Source organism: Lolium rigidum, chromosome 3, assembly GCF_022539505.1.
Source record: "Lolium rigidum isolate FL_2022 chromosome 3, APGP_CSIRO_Lrig_0.1, whole genome shotgun sequence".
In the NCBI taxonomy this organism is placed as follows: Eukaryota; Viridiplantae; Streptophyta; class Magnoliopsida; order Poales; family Poaceae; genus Lolium; species Lolium rigidum.
In genome coordinates this window covers 388,461,834-388,473,760 of record NC_061510.1, presented here as the reverse complement: position 1 = coordinate 388,473,760, position 11,927 = coordinate 388,461,834, and the positions used below count along the sequence as shown (strand labels likewise).

The window sequence follows — 11,927 nt, the reverse complement described above, 5'->3', positions numbered from 1 at the left end:
CGTTTCGCAAAAGTTTCCATTCGACTCTTTTTTGGGGATCGGAGGGAGTAGTTGGATTCACAACAAAACATATATACGCTTTTAGCATTCATAAACACCCTTTGCAACATCAAAAAAACTAAAAAACACTGATCTCCACCGTTAACAATAGGCACACATCTAGGTTCGAGCTCGCTCGCCATGAATCCGCATAGCTGGAGGTTTGTTGGAGAGCTAGCTTAGGTATCCCTCGAACAAATTGCCTTATCCGCCCATCGGGGTGTGGGAGCTTGCCGTCAGTCGCGTCCATGACAGCCGGCAAGCAGAGGATTTCACGGGAGGAACCAGCCTGCGAGCAGAAACGGGATGTCTGCACACGTGGGTGCGGTTCGGGGAGGGGACGCATGACAGAAAAGACCATTGCTGTGCTGTAAACTTAAAGAAATTCATTTATATTATTTTTAATGAACCTTATTGAGGTGCTGGGCCATGTTTTCAATAGAAACTGGCCATGATTGAGTTTAGTGAACAATCTCTGCTACATACGGCCCACGAGACGAATCAGTCAGCCCAGCAAGAAAGCCAGCTCGTTCCAGCCTTTATTCCTTGCCCTGCCCCGAGGCGACGCGTTTCCCTTTGCTTTCCTTCGCGTGAACTGCAACGACCAAAACCGATCATCATCAACGACTTCGTCGCGCCCGAGGCAGCGACGCGCCCCAGAAAAATTGTCTCCATGGCGGCGACGTCGATGCGCGCGGCGGCCGTCGTCGTGGCCGCGCTCCTCCTCGCGGCGGCGGCGGCGGCCTCCGCCAGGGAGGACACCAACGGCGTGTACGAGCCGTGCGCGGACGCGACGGTGCAGCGCGGGGACGGGTTCACCTTCGGGGTGGTCTTCGCGGGGCGCGACGCCTTCTCCAACGGCGGCGTGCAGCTCTCCCCCTGCGACGGCCGCCTCAAGCTGGCGGAAGCCCGCGTGCCCGTCGCGCTCTTCCGCCCCACGGTCGACGAGATTTCGCTCCTCACCGTCAACGCCTCCGACGCCAACGCCCTGGTGAGTTTGCGCTTCTTCTTCTTCGCCGCCTTCCGGATTTCGTGTTTGATTGAAAATTTCGTGCGAGGTTGTGATGAACCCTAATCGATTGCGCATTTCCACCTGAGGAACTAGTAAGTTTGGCACAAAGGAATTGTCCTCTACTTCTTGCTCTTCTTTTTCTATAAATAGTAAAGCAAATTCGATGATATAGCTTTGCAAGCAAGATTCTAGGAATCATCATGCAATATGTTTTGGCGGAATCAAATTCTTCCTTCTTCAATTAGTGTGAAAGATGAAGAAATTGTTGGAAAACATCATTGTTTACCACGTCCTGCCTGGCTGCCTGGCTGCCTGGCGAGGTTTAAGCCAAAAAAACAGGGGAGCTGGACAGTGACCCACAGACACGTCGAGACAACCGACAGCAGCATGTTTGTTTGGACTCATTGGAGGAGGGTAGATCCGTAGATGGCTCCCTTAACATAACTGAATGTATCCTGTGGCCCAACCTGATTTGCTGGGTTATTAGATTTGCTTGTTCAAATTTGTCTCAAGTTTTATTCAATGTGCTGTCCCATCAAGGTTGTTGTTCATTGATTGGGCGTACTTTACTGGGGGTCAATTGCTGAGATATGTTCAAATGCCTTAGAGCATCTCCACTCGTCCCCCCGACGAGGCCCCCGAGCGACGTTTTTCCCATCCGGACGGCGAAATTCGGTCCAGTCACGCTCCCGGTTCCTCGTTTTCGTCCGGATTTGGCCCTTCATCCATCCGGCGAGCCCACGCCATCCCCGCCCCCCCGGGGACCTATCGGGGACTCCGGACGAGTGAAAAGCGGGGAAGGGCCCGATCTGTCGGTGACTCGACACACGAACCCCACCGCCACGTCGCTCAAAATCTCCCCCACCCCTCGTATCTCTCTCGCCGCCGGCACCACCCCGCCGGCTTGTTGCCTAGATTCCGCCGCCCCCCCTTCCCCACCTGCCTATATTCCGCCGTCTTTCGACGACGGCCTATCTGGCTGCTCTTCCGCCGGCCTGTTTTCCGACTTTGGCCTGCTCCTCGTCGCTCGCGGCTCGGGTTGCCTCGACCACGCCCGTCAGGTGTTCGTCCATTTGCCTCGCCGGCCATGGACTCGGACGAAGAGGAGGAGCAGATGTTCGTCGAGCTTATGCAAGAAGAGATGGCAGCAGCCGCCCAAGACTTGTTAAATTTTATGTTAAATTTGTTTGAAATATGTCAAATGGTCGAGGTTGGGGGTTCCTGCCGGGGGGACGGCTGGAATTTCGGCGCTCCCCTGGCCAAATCTTCCTCCAATCCGGACGAAAATTTCGCCGGATTTGGGCGTGGTGAGCGCCAACGAGTGGGGATGCTCTTACCTGATTTTTTTTAAAAAGAAAAACGTATTTAATGGCCAATCAACATGATGAGGGTCCTCCTTTCCTTCTGTTCTACCTGAATCTCGATTGCGATTTTGTTTATGGTACAGGCATGTAAGTTTTGCTTCAATAATTGGTCCTTACCATTTCTTGCCAGTAAATATGTTCAAGGATGAATTCAAAACTATGGTTTGCAGTAATTAATTGCTGAGACAACATGCTATGACAATAACTTGCATACAATTGGAACTTTCTTGTAGATACATGTACATTATGAGATGCCGCTGTTTTCTGTTCTGACCTTATACATAATCGAATCGTCATTTCTTATTTGCAATTCTTTGACTCTCTTCCAGGCATCTGCTGGTGGATACATGGTAGCTTTCGCCGGGAGGAAATACGCAGCAAGATCGCTTCCCGTTTTCGTTAGCAACAGCTCATACTCAGTAACTGCATTTACCCTGGTGAGCCCAGAAACCGTAGTATCCTGGATACTGAATCACATACTCAAAAACCTCACCACCGATGATCACTTGCTCAACTGACATTCTCCGTACGTTCCCAGGTCTTCGAGTTCCAGAAAGGCATCCTCCAGAACCTCTTCTGGAAGGCTGATGGCTGCTCGTCGTGCTCCGGAAATTCTGACTTCGCGTGCGTGGACGAGAGCTGCGCGATCAAGACGTCGAGCTGCAAAGGTAGGGGGAACGGGCAGGTGGACTGCAGCCCCGGGATACAGCTCGCCTTCTCCGGCACCGACAAGCACGAGGATGTGTTCAACTCGTGGTACGAGGTGTCGAAGCTGAAGCAGTACTCTCTCTTCGGGCTCTTCTCCAACCTCAAGGACTCCCTGGCGGGACAGTTCAGCCAGTTCTTCTAGCTTTTGGGTCATCTCCCCGGCCACCTTCCTCTTCGTAGGCAGGCACCGTTTTGTCCATGTTATCCATGTAGTATATCGATTTTCAGCTATTGCATACACTAGTTAACCAAATCCCTTATGTGTATTACCGGCTGCTATATACACTCGTTAATTGTTGTGTGTACGATATGAGACAATGTAAGTTATGCTTATATTTGTATAGTGATGGAGTAATTGAATTAGTGTATCTGGTGGTAGTATGGAGTACTTGATTTGACTGTTTATGGCAACCACCAAGAAATTCAGAACTACATTGGAGAAAATGGAGCATTATGGAGTACCTTCGGCAGTTGTAGATTTTTTTTTGAACAGGGATAGGGTCCGATTTTTTTTTGAACAGGGATAGGGTCCGAAGACCCTAGAGGCTGCTAGTACTAACGAGACGGTGAGTACATATTACAGAAAAACCCCTACAGAACAGGGGAATTCCGGATAAGGACTGAAATTTTACAGGAAAGACCCTAGAAAGATTATGGGAAAAGCAATCAGGTCCTTCCAGCTCTGCACCGCGTCTGAAGGTCGCCGTCGAGTTGCTCCGCTACAGAACGGCGTCGTGGCTGGAGACGAAGATCTTCCCCTCGGACTTCTTGGTCTCTGGGAAGTAGAGGTTGCGGAGGGTCGCCTTTCGACCATAAGATGCAGAGGCAGGACGGTTGTAGCCGCCGGCATCCATCCTCCGCTGAAGAGCTCCTGGATCTTGGCCATACAAGATCGATGACCAACCCGTGGTCACCGTGTGATAGCTCAAGGTAGCAGCACAAGACTTACCGGCCGCCACGAACTTCTTGTCGCCGTCGGTGCCCTGCCCCTCGCCGCCACGGCCGGCCAAGAGGACACCAAGGAGAAGAAGAAGTTGTAGCTGCCGGAGCCAGCGCTTATTGATCGAGCTCGCCGCGGTCGCTCTGCTGGACGCCCACCATGGACGCGAGCGAAGAGCCACCATGATCTGCTTCCCGATGCTGCGCCACCACATCGAGAAGCTCGAGCTCCAACCCGCCTTATTTGCCGAGATACCCGCGTTGATGTCGCGCAGCAGTCGTCACCCACGCCACCGGAGTCACGCCGCCGCACCACCCAACTGCAGGATGCACCAGATCTGACGGGGGAGAACTGGTGACCTACTCCAAGACGCCACTACGGGACTACTAAACCTACCTATATCTACGCCGGCGCCTTTCCCTCGCCATTTCCGGCCGGTAGAGCCGCCGGAGAGGGGTCGGGATCGGCCCGGAAAGCTCAAGGAGCCTCTCAACTACTGTTCACTCTCTAGAGAGAGGAGGGGGAGGGGGGATGAGCGGGCAGAAGCAGTTGTAGATTTCTAATCTCTGTAATTCAAAAGCAGAACAGGCAATGCACTAGTAGAGGCAAACAAAATCTGAAAATGAGAAGAAAGTTAGAGCATCTCTAACAGAGCCCGTAAAAACGCGAACCGAAAAACCCGAGTTCAGTGCACCGAACTCGTGCTTACGGGCCGGAAAATGGCAGGCGCTGAACAGAGCCTGTAACGAAAACTGAAAAACAAAATATTTTGTTTTTCAGTTTTCGTTACGGGCTCTGTTCTGCGCCTGCGGGTTCCGAACCCGTAAAAGCAGGGATTTTCATATGCAACGCATAGAACAATGTATCTTAATTAATCAAATAATCATCCAAATTATTACAACACATAAATAATTGTCTGAACCAAATTATTACAACAGTTCTGGGAAAATTGAACTAATGTAAAATGTCTCAACCAAATTACAACAACTTCGAGAAAATTGGAAAAATGCACAAATGTCTCAACAATGATACATGTGACAAGCAAATGAATGGAATGGTAGGATCAAAGGCGACGGCTATGTCGCTGCCAGTGGTGCATCTTCAGATCATAGACGAGCTGGGCATGGGTAGTGGAATTCTCAATCTGCCAATGTGCCTCAAGCAAAGCTTCAATGCGATTCGGATTGCGTTGGGGTTCCACTCGGGTGCCAACATTGTCATAGAAGCAGGGCAAGCTCAAGTCTCCTTCATCCTCGATGATCATGTTGTGAAGAATCACACAACATGTCATGATGTTGACAAGGGTTTTTTTGTCCCAAAATCTGGCTGGGCCACGAACAATGGCAAACCTTGCTTGCAAAACACCAAAAGCTCTCTCAATGTCCTTGCGAGCTGCTTCTTGAGCCTTGGCAAATTCAGCTTCTATTCTATCTTGGGGATCCTTGACGGACTTAACAAAAGTTGCCCAATCCGGATAGATGCCATCGGCTAGGTAATAGCCCATTGTGTACTCATTGTTCATGACCTTGTAGTTGCAAGTGGGTGCTTTCCCATTTGCTAATTTAGCAAACAAAGGAGACCTTTGCAGGACGTTGATGTCATTGAGTGTCCCCGGCAAACCAAAAAACAAGTGCCAAATCCACAAATCTTGTGATGCTACGGCCTCAAGGACAATGGTTGCATCTTTGCTCTTGCCACAAGACTCGTCCATGCCATGCTTTTGGACAATTCTTCCATGTCCAATGCATACAATCGAGACTACCAAGCATTCCAGGCCAACCTCTTTTCTCATTTATCTCCATCAACCGTTTGGTGTCATCCTCATTGGGAGCTCGGAGATACGTAGGCCCGTACAACTTGATAATCATGCGAGCAAACCTCGCGGATCGACTCCGTGGTAGTATCTTCGCCAATTCGAAGATACTCGTCGGTGTAATCCGCAGGGATGCCATACGCAATTACCCTCATGGCAGCAGAGATCTTTTGGAAAGCGCTGAAACCCATCACCCCGGCGGCGTTCCTACGTTGCTTGAAGTAATTCGAATGCAATTCGCAGTCTTTGATGATTCGGACGAACAAGCTACGCCGCATGCGATACCTCTTACGGAACAGATGGGCAGGATAGGTATGTACCTCGACGAAGTAGTCCTCCATCAGCTGCTCGTGGCCGAGGAGGCGATTCCGCTGGATGTGGTTCCGGCCGAACACGGAGCCGCGCCTCCAATTCAGCAGCCTTCGCGCGGTCCTCCAGGTCCTTGACGGCGAGGAGGAGCATGGTGGCCTCCAAGTCGTCGTCCTGGAGCAGCTCGTCGAGGTCGGAATCGTCGGAGCTCGACGAATCCGACAGATCGAAATCGTCGCCCGAGCTCATCCTCGATTCCGACGGAGCGGCGGCGGCGGCGGTGGGGGCGGCAGCCGGAGTTGGGTGATGTCTACGGGTGCTTCTATTCTTGTAGACAGTGTTGGGCCTCCAAGACCAGAGGTTTGTAGAACAGCAGCAAGTTTCCCTTAAGTGAATCACCCAAGGTTTATCGAACTCAGGGAGGTAGAGGTCAAAAATATCCCTCTCAAGCAACCCTGCAATCACGATACAAGAAGTCTCTTGTGTCCCCAACACACCTAATACACTTGTCAGATGTATAGGTGCACTAGTTCGGCAAAGAGATAGTGAAATACAAGTGGTATGAATGAATATGAGCAGTAGTAACGGCGCCAGAAAATAGCTTGTCGGCGTGCAGTTGATGGTAGTAATATTGCAGGAAGTAAAGATGCAGTAACAGAGTAAATAAGCGATGATTGCAGTATTTGGAAACAAGGCCTAGGATCATACTTTCACTAGTGGACACTCTCAACATTGCAATCATAATTGAATATAAATATAAGCACTTCACTATGCTATTCTGAATTACTCTTTGGCAAGATAACGAACACTAATTCATCATGTAGGAAAACCTTAAAGATGTATTCCCAAGTACTAATAAACACCCCACGCTGATACGTCTCCAACGTATCGATAATTTCTTGTGTTCCATGCCACATTATTGATGTTATCTACATGTTTTATGCACACTTTATGTCATATTCGTGCATTTTCTGGAACTAACCTATTAACAAGATGCCGAAGTGCCGATTGCTCGTTTTCTACTGTTTTTGGTTTCAGAAATCCTAGTAAAGAAATATTCTCGGAATTGGACGAAATAAAAGCCCGAGGGCCTATTTTCTCACGAAGCTTCCGGAAGTCCGAAGACGAAACGAAGTGGGGCCACGTGGGAGCCAAACCCTAGGGCGGCGCGGCCCCCTTGGCCGCGCCGCCCGTCATCCGGGGCCCCTGTGCCCCTCTCGACTTGCCCTTCCGCCTACTTAAAGCCTCCGTGACGAAACTTCCAGCACCGAGAGCCACGATACGGAAAACCTTACCGAGACGCCGTCGCCGCCGATCCCATCTCGGGGGATCCCGGAGATCGCCTCCCGCCCCCCTGCCGGAGAGGGGAATCATCTCCCGGAGGACTCTACACCGCCATGGTCGCCTCCGCAGTGATGAGTGAGTAGTCTACCCCTGGACTATGGGTCCATAGCAGTAGCTAGATGGTTGTCTTCTCCCATTGTGCTATCATTGTCTGGATCTTGTGAGCTGCCTATCATGATCAAGATCATCTATATGTAATTCTATATGTTGCGTTTGTTGGGATCCGATGAATAGAGAATACTTGTTATGTTGATTATCAAAGTTATGCTTATGTGTTATTTATGATCTTGCATGCTCTCCGTTACTAGTAGATGCTCCGGCCAAGTAGATGCTTTTAACTCCAAGAGGGAGTACTTATGCTCGATAGTGGGTTCATGCCCGCATTGACACTCGGGACGATGTGACGAAAGTTCTAAGGTTGTGTTGTGCTCGTTGCCACTAGGGATAAAACATTGATGCTATGTCTAAGGATGTAGTTGTTGATTACATTACGCACCATACTTAATGCAATTGTCCGTTGTTTGCAACTTAATACCGGAGGGGTTCGGATGATAACCTCGAAGGTGGACTTTTTAGGCATAGATGCGCTTGGATGGCGGTCTATGTACTTTGTCGTAATGCCCAATTAAATCTCACTATACTCATCATGATATGTATGTGCATTGTCATGCTCTCTTTATTTGTCAATTGCCCAACTATAATTTGTTCACCCAACATGCTGTTCGTCTTATGGGAGAGACACCTCTAGTGAACTGTGGACCCTGGTCCAATTCTCTTTACTCGAAATACAATCTATTGCAATACTTGTTTTTACTTGTTTTCTCTGCAAACAATCATCTTCCACACAATACGGTTAATCCTTTGTTACAGCAAGCCGGTGAGATTGACAACCTCACTGCTTCGTTGGGGCAAAGTACTTTGGTTGTGTTGTGCAGGTTCCACGTTGGCGCCGGAATCTCTGGTGTTGCGCCGCACTACATCCCGCCGCCATCAACCTTCAACGTGCTTCTTGGCTCCTCCTGGTTCGATAAACCTTGGTTTCTTTCTGAGGGAAAACTTGCTCGCTGTGCTCATCATACCTTCCTCTTGGGGTTGCCCAACGAACGTGTGAAATACACGCCATCAAGCATATTTTCTCGGCGCCGTTGTCGGGAGATCAAGACACGCTGCAAGGGGAGTCTCCACTTCTCAATCTCTTTACTTTGTTTTTGTCTTGCTTTATTTTATTTACTACTTTGTTTGCTGCACTAAATCAAAATACAAAAAAATTAGTTGCTAGTTTTACTTTATTTGCTATCTTGTTTGCTATATCGAAAACACAAAAAAAATAGTTTACTTGCATTTACTTTATCTAGTTTACTTTATTGTCTTGCACTCTATATTAAAAATACAAAAAATTTAGTTACTTTTGTTACCATGTCTAGCTCTGAACCTGTTACTTCTTCGCCTGAAGAATTAGTCTTCACTTTTAAACAAGGGGATGAGGAGAGTTTTAAGGATGCCTGGTCTAGAATTTTTACTTCTTATCGTAAAACTGAACCTCAAATGACTCTAAGTTTGCTCCTTAGCAATTTTTATTTTGGTCTTATGGTTCGCTATAGATATGCTTTGGATACTTTAGTGGGAGGAGATTTCCTTCATTGCAATGGGGATCAAGCTTTTAATGCCATAAAGAAGTTGGTTGCATCATATGATTCAGCTAATAACTTTGATTCAGTCCTCGCTAGCATATATAGTAGATTAAATACTCGGAGATAAGTACATCTCGCTTGAATGATAACTATTGCCACGTTCGTAATCGTCTTGAACAAGTCTTAGTGAACTCTAAACTCTCATTGTGGGATCCTCGCTGTTAAAATTGTTATCGGTAATCGAACCCTCCATGCCTACTCGTGATATTATGTATGAATTTTGCCTTATGCCCGAAAGTATTTATAAATCTTTGAAACTTTGGGGAGTTGAGGAAGGAGGAGAAAAGATAACTCTCATTGATAACTCTACTATAATCCCTAAAGGAATAGCCGCAGGTGTGCATACAACTATTTGTGGAAGAACAATATCTATTGATTATCTTGTTGTTGAAACAGAAAACTCACACTCGGAAGATCCCCGCTGAAACTATTGGGAGCAAGTCATTGATGTTGGAGAAGGCACTTTGAAATTCACCTCTATACCGGGAGAAACTCGTATATTTCCTAAACCAAAGGGAAAGAAAAACAATAAGAAAGGTAAGGGTAAAGCCCAAGGTAATGTTGATGCTTCACCCCTTGATAATACTTGATACACACTTTCTGCGCCTAGCTGAAAGGCGTTAAAGAAAAGCGCTTATGGGAGACAACCCATGTTTTTACCTACAGTACTTTGTTTTTATTTTGTGTCTTGGAAGTTGTTTACTACTGTAGCAACCTCTCCTTATCTTAGTTTTGAGTTTTGTTGTGCCAAGTTAAGCCGTTGATAGAAAAGTAAGTACTAGATTTGGATTACTGCGCAGTTCCAGATTTCTTTGCTGTCACGAATCTGGGTCCACCTCCCTGTAGGTAGCTCAGAAAATTACGCCAATTTACGAGCATGATCCTCAGATATGTACGCAACTTTCATTCAATTTGAGCATTTTCGTTTGAGCAAGTCTGGTGCCATTTTAAAATTCGTCAATACGAACTGTTCTGTTTTGACAGATTCTGCCTTTTATTTCGCATTGCCTCTTTCGCTATGTTGGATGAATTTCTTTGATCCACTAATGTCCAGTAGCATTATGCAATGTCCAGAAGTGTTAAGAATGATTGTGTCACCTCTGAATATGTCAATTTATATTGTGCACTAACCCTCTAATGAGTTGTTTCGAGTTTGGTGTGGAGGAAGTTTTCAAGGATCAAGAGAGGAGTATGATGCAACATGATCAAGGAGAGTGAAAGCTCTAAGCTTGGGGATGCACCCGTGGTTCACCCCTGCATATATCAAGAAGACTCAAGCTGTCTAAGCTTGGGGATGCCCAAGGCATCCCCTTCTTCATCGACAAATTATCAGGTTCCTCCCCGAAACTATATTTTTATTCGGCCACATCTTATGTGCTTTTTCTTGGAGCGTCGGTTTGTTTTTGTTTTTGTTTTGTTTGAATAAAATGGATCCTAGCATTCACTTTATGGGAGAGATACACGCTCCGCTGTAGCATATGGACAAATATGTCCTTGGTTTCTACTCATAGTATTCATGGCGAAGTTTCTCCTTCGTTAATTTGTTATATGGTTGGAATTGGAAAATGATACATGTAGTAATTGCTATAAATGTCTTGGGTAATGTGATACTTGGCAATTGTTGTGCTCATGTTTAAGCTCTTGCATCATATGCTTTGCACCCATTAATGAAAAAATACATAGAGCATGCTAAAATTTGGTTTGCATATTTGGTTTCTCTAAGGTCTAGATAATTTCTAGTTTTGAGTTTGAACAACAAGGAAGACGGTGTAGAGTCTTATAATGCTTTCAATATGTCTTTTATGTGAGTTTTGCTGCACCGGTTCATCCTTGTGTTTGTTTCAAATAACCTTGCTAGCCTAAACCTTGTATCGAGAGGGAATACTTCTCATGCATCCAAAATACTTGAGCCAACCACTATGCCATTTGTGTCCACCATACCTACCTACTACATGGTATTTTCCCGCCATTCCAAAGTAAATTGCTTGAGTGCTACCTTTAAAATTCCATCATTCACCTTTGCAATATATAGCTCATGGGACAAATAGCTTAAAAACTATTGTGGTATTGAATATGTAATTATGCACTTTATCTCTTATTAAGTTGCTTGTTGTGCGATAACCATGTTTATCGGGGAACGCCATCAACTCATTGTTGAATTTCATGTGAGTTGCTATGCATGTTCGTCTTGTCCGAAGTAAGGGCGATCTACACCGAGTTGAATGGTTTGAGCATGCATATTGTGAGAGAAGAACATTGGGCCGCTAACTAAAGCCATGATTCATGGTGGAAGTTTCGCTTTGGACAAATATCCTCAAATCTCTAATGAGAAAAGAATTAATTGTTGTCAAATGCTTAAAGCATTAAAAGAGGAGTCCATTATCCGTTGTCTATGTTGTCCCGGTATGGATGTCTAAGTTGAGAATAATCAAAAGCGAGAAATCCAAATGCGAGCTTTCTCTTAGACCTTTGTACAGCGGCATAGAGGTACCCCTTGTGAAACTTGGTTAAAGCATATGTATTGCGGTGATAATCCAGGTAGTCCAAGCTAATTAGGACAAGGTGCGAGCACTATTAGTACACTATGCATGAGGCTTGCAACTTATAAGATATAATTTACATGATGCATATGCTTTATTACTACCGTTGACAAAATTGTTTCATGTTTTCAAAATCAAAGCTCTAGCACAAATATAGCAGAATTGTA

General features: G+C 46.5%; 1 protein-coding gene across 1 annotated transcript; it reads left to right on the top strand.

The window, feature by feature from the left end:
- The first annotated feature begins 712 nt into the window (after positions 1 to 712).
- Positions 713 to 3,504, top strand: LOC124697622. Its single transcript, XM_047230186.1, has 3 exons — positions 713 to 1,030; positions 2,745 to 2,852; positions 2,954 to 3,504. Exons 1-3 carry the CDS (start codon positions 713 to 715, stop codon positions 3,263 to 3,265), a joined length of 738 nt encoding a protein of 245 aa, XP_047086142.1. The 3' UTR covers positions 3,266 to 3,504.
- The last annotated feature ends 8,423 nt before the right edge of the window (positions 3,505 to 11,927 follow it).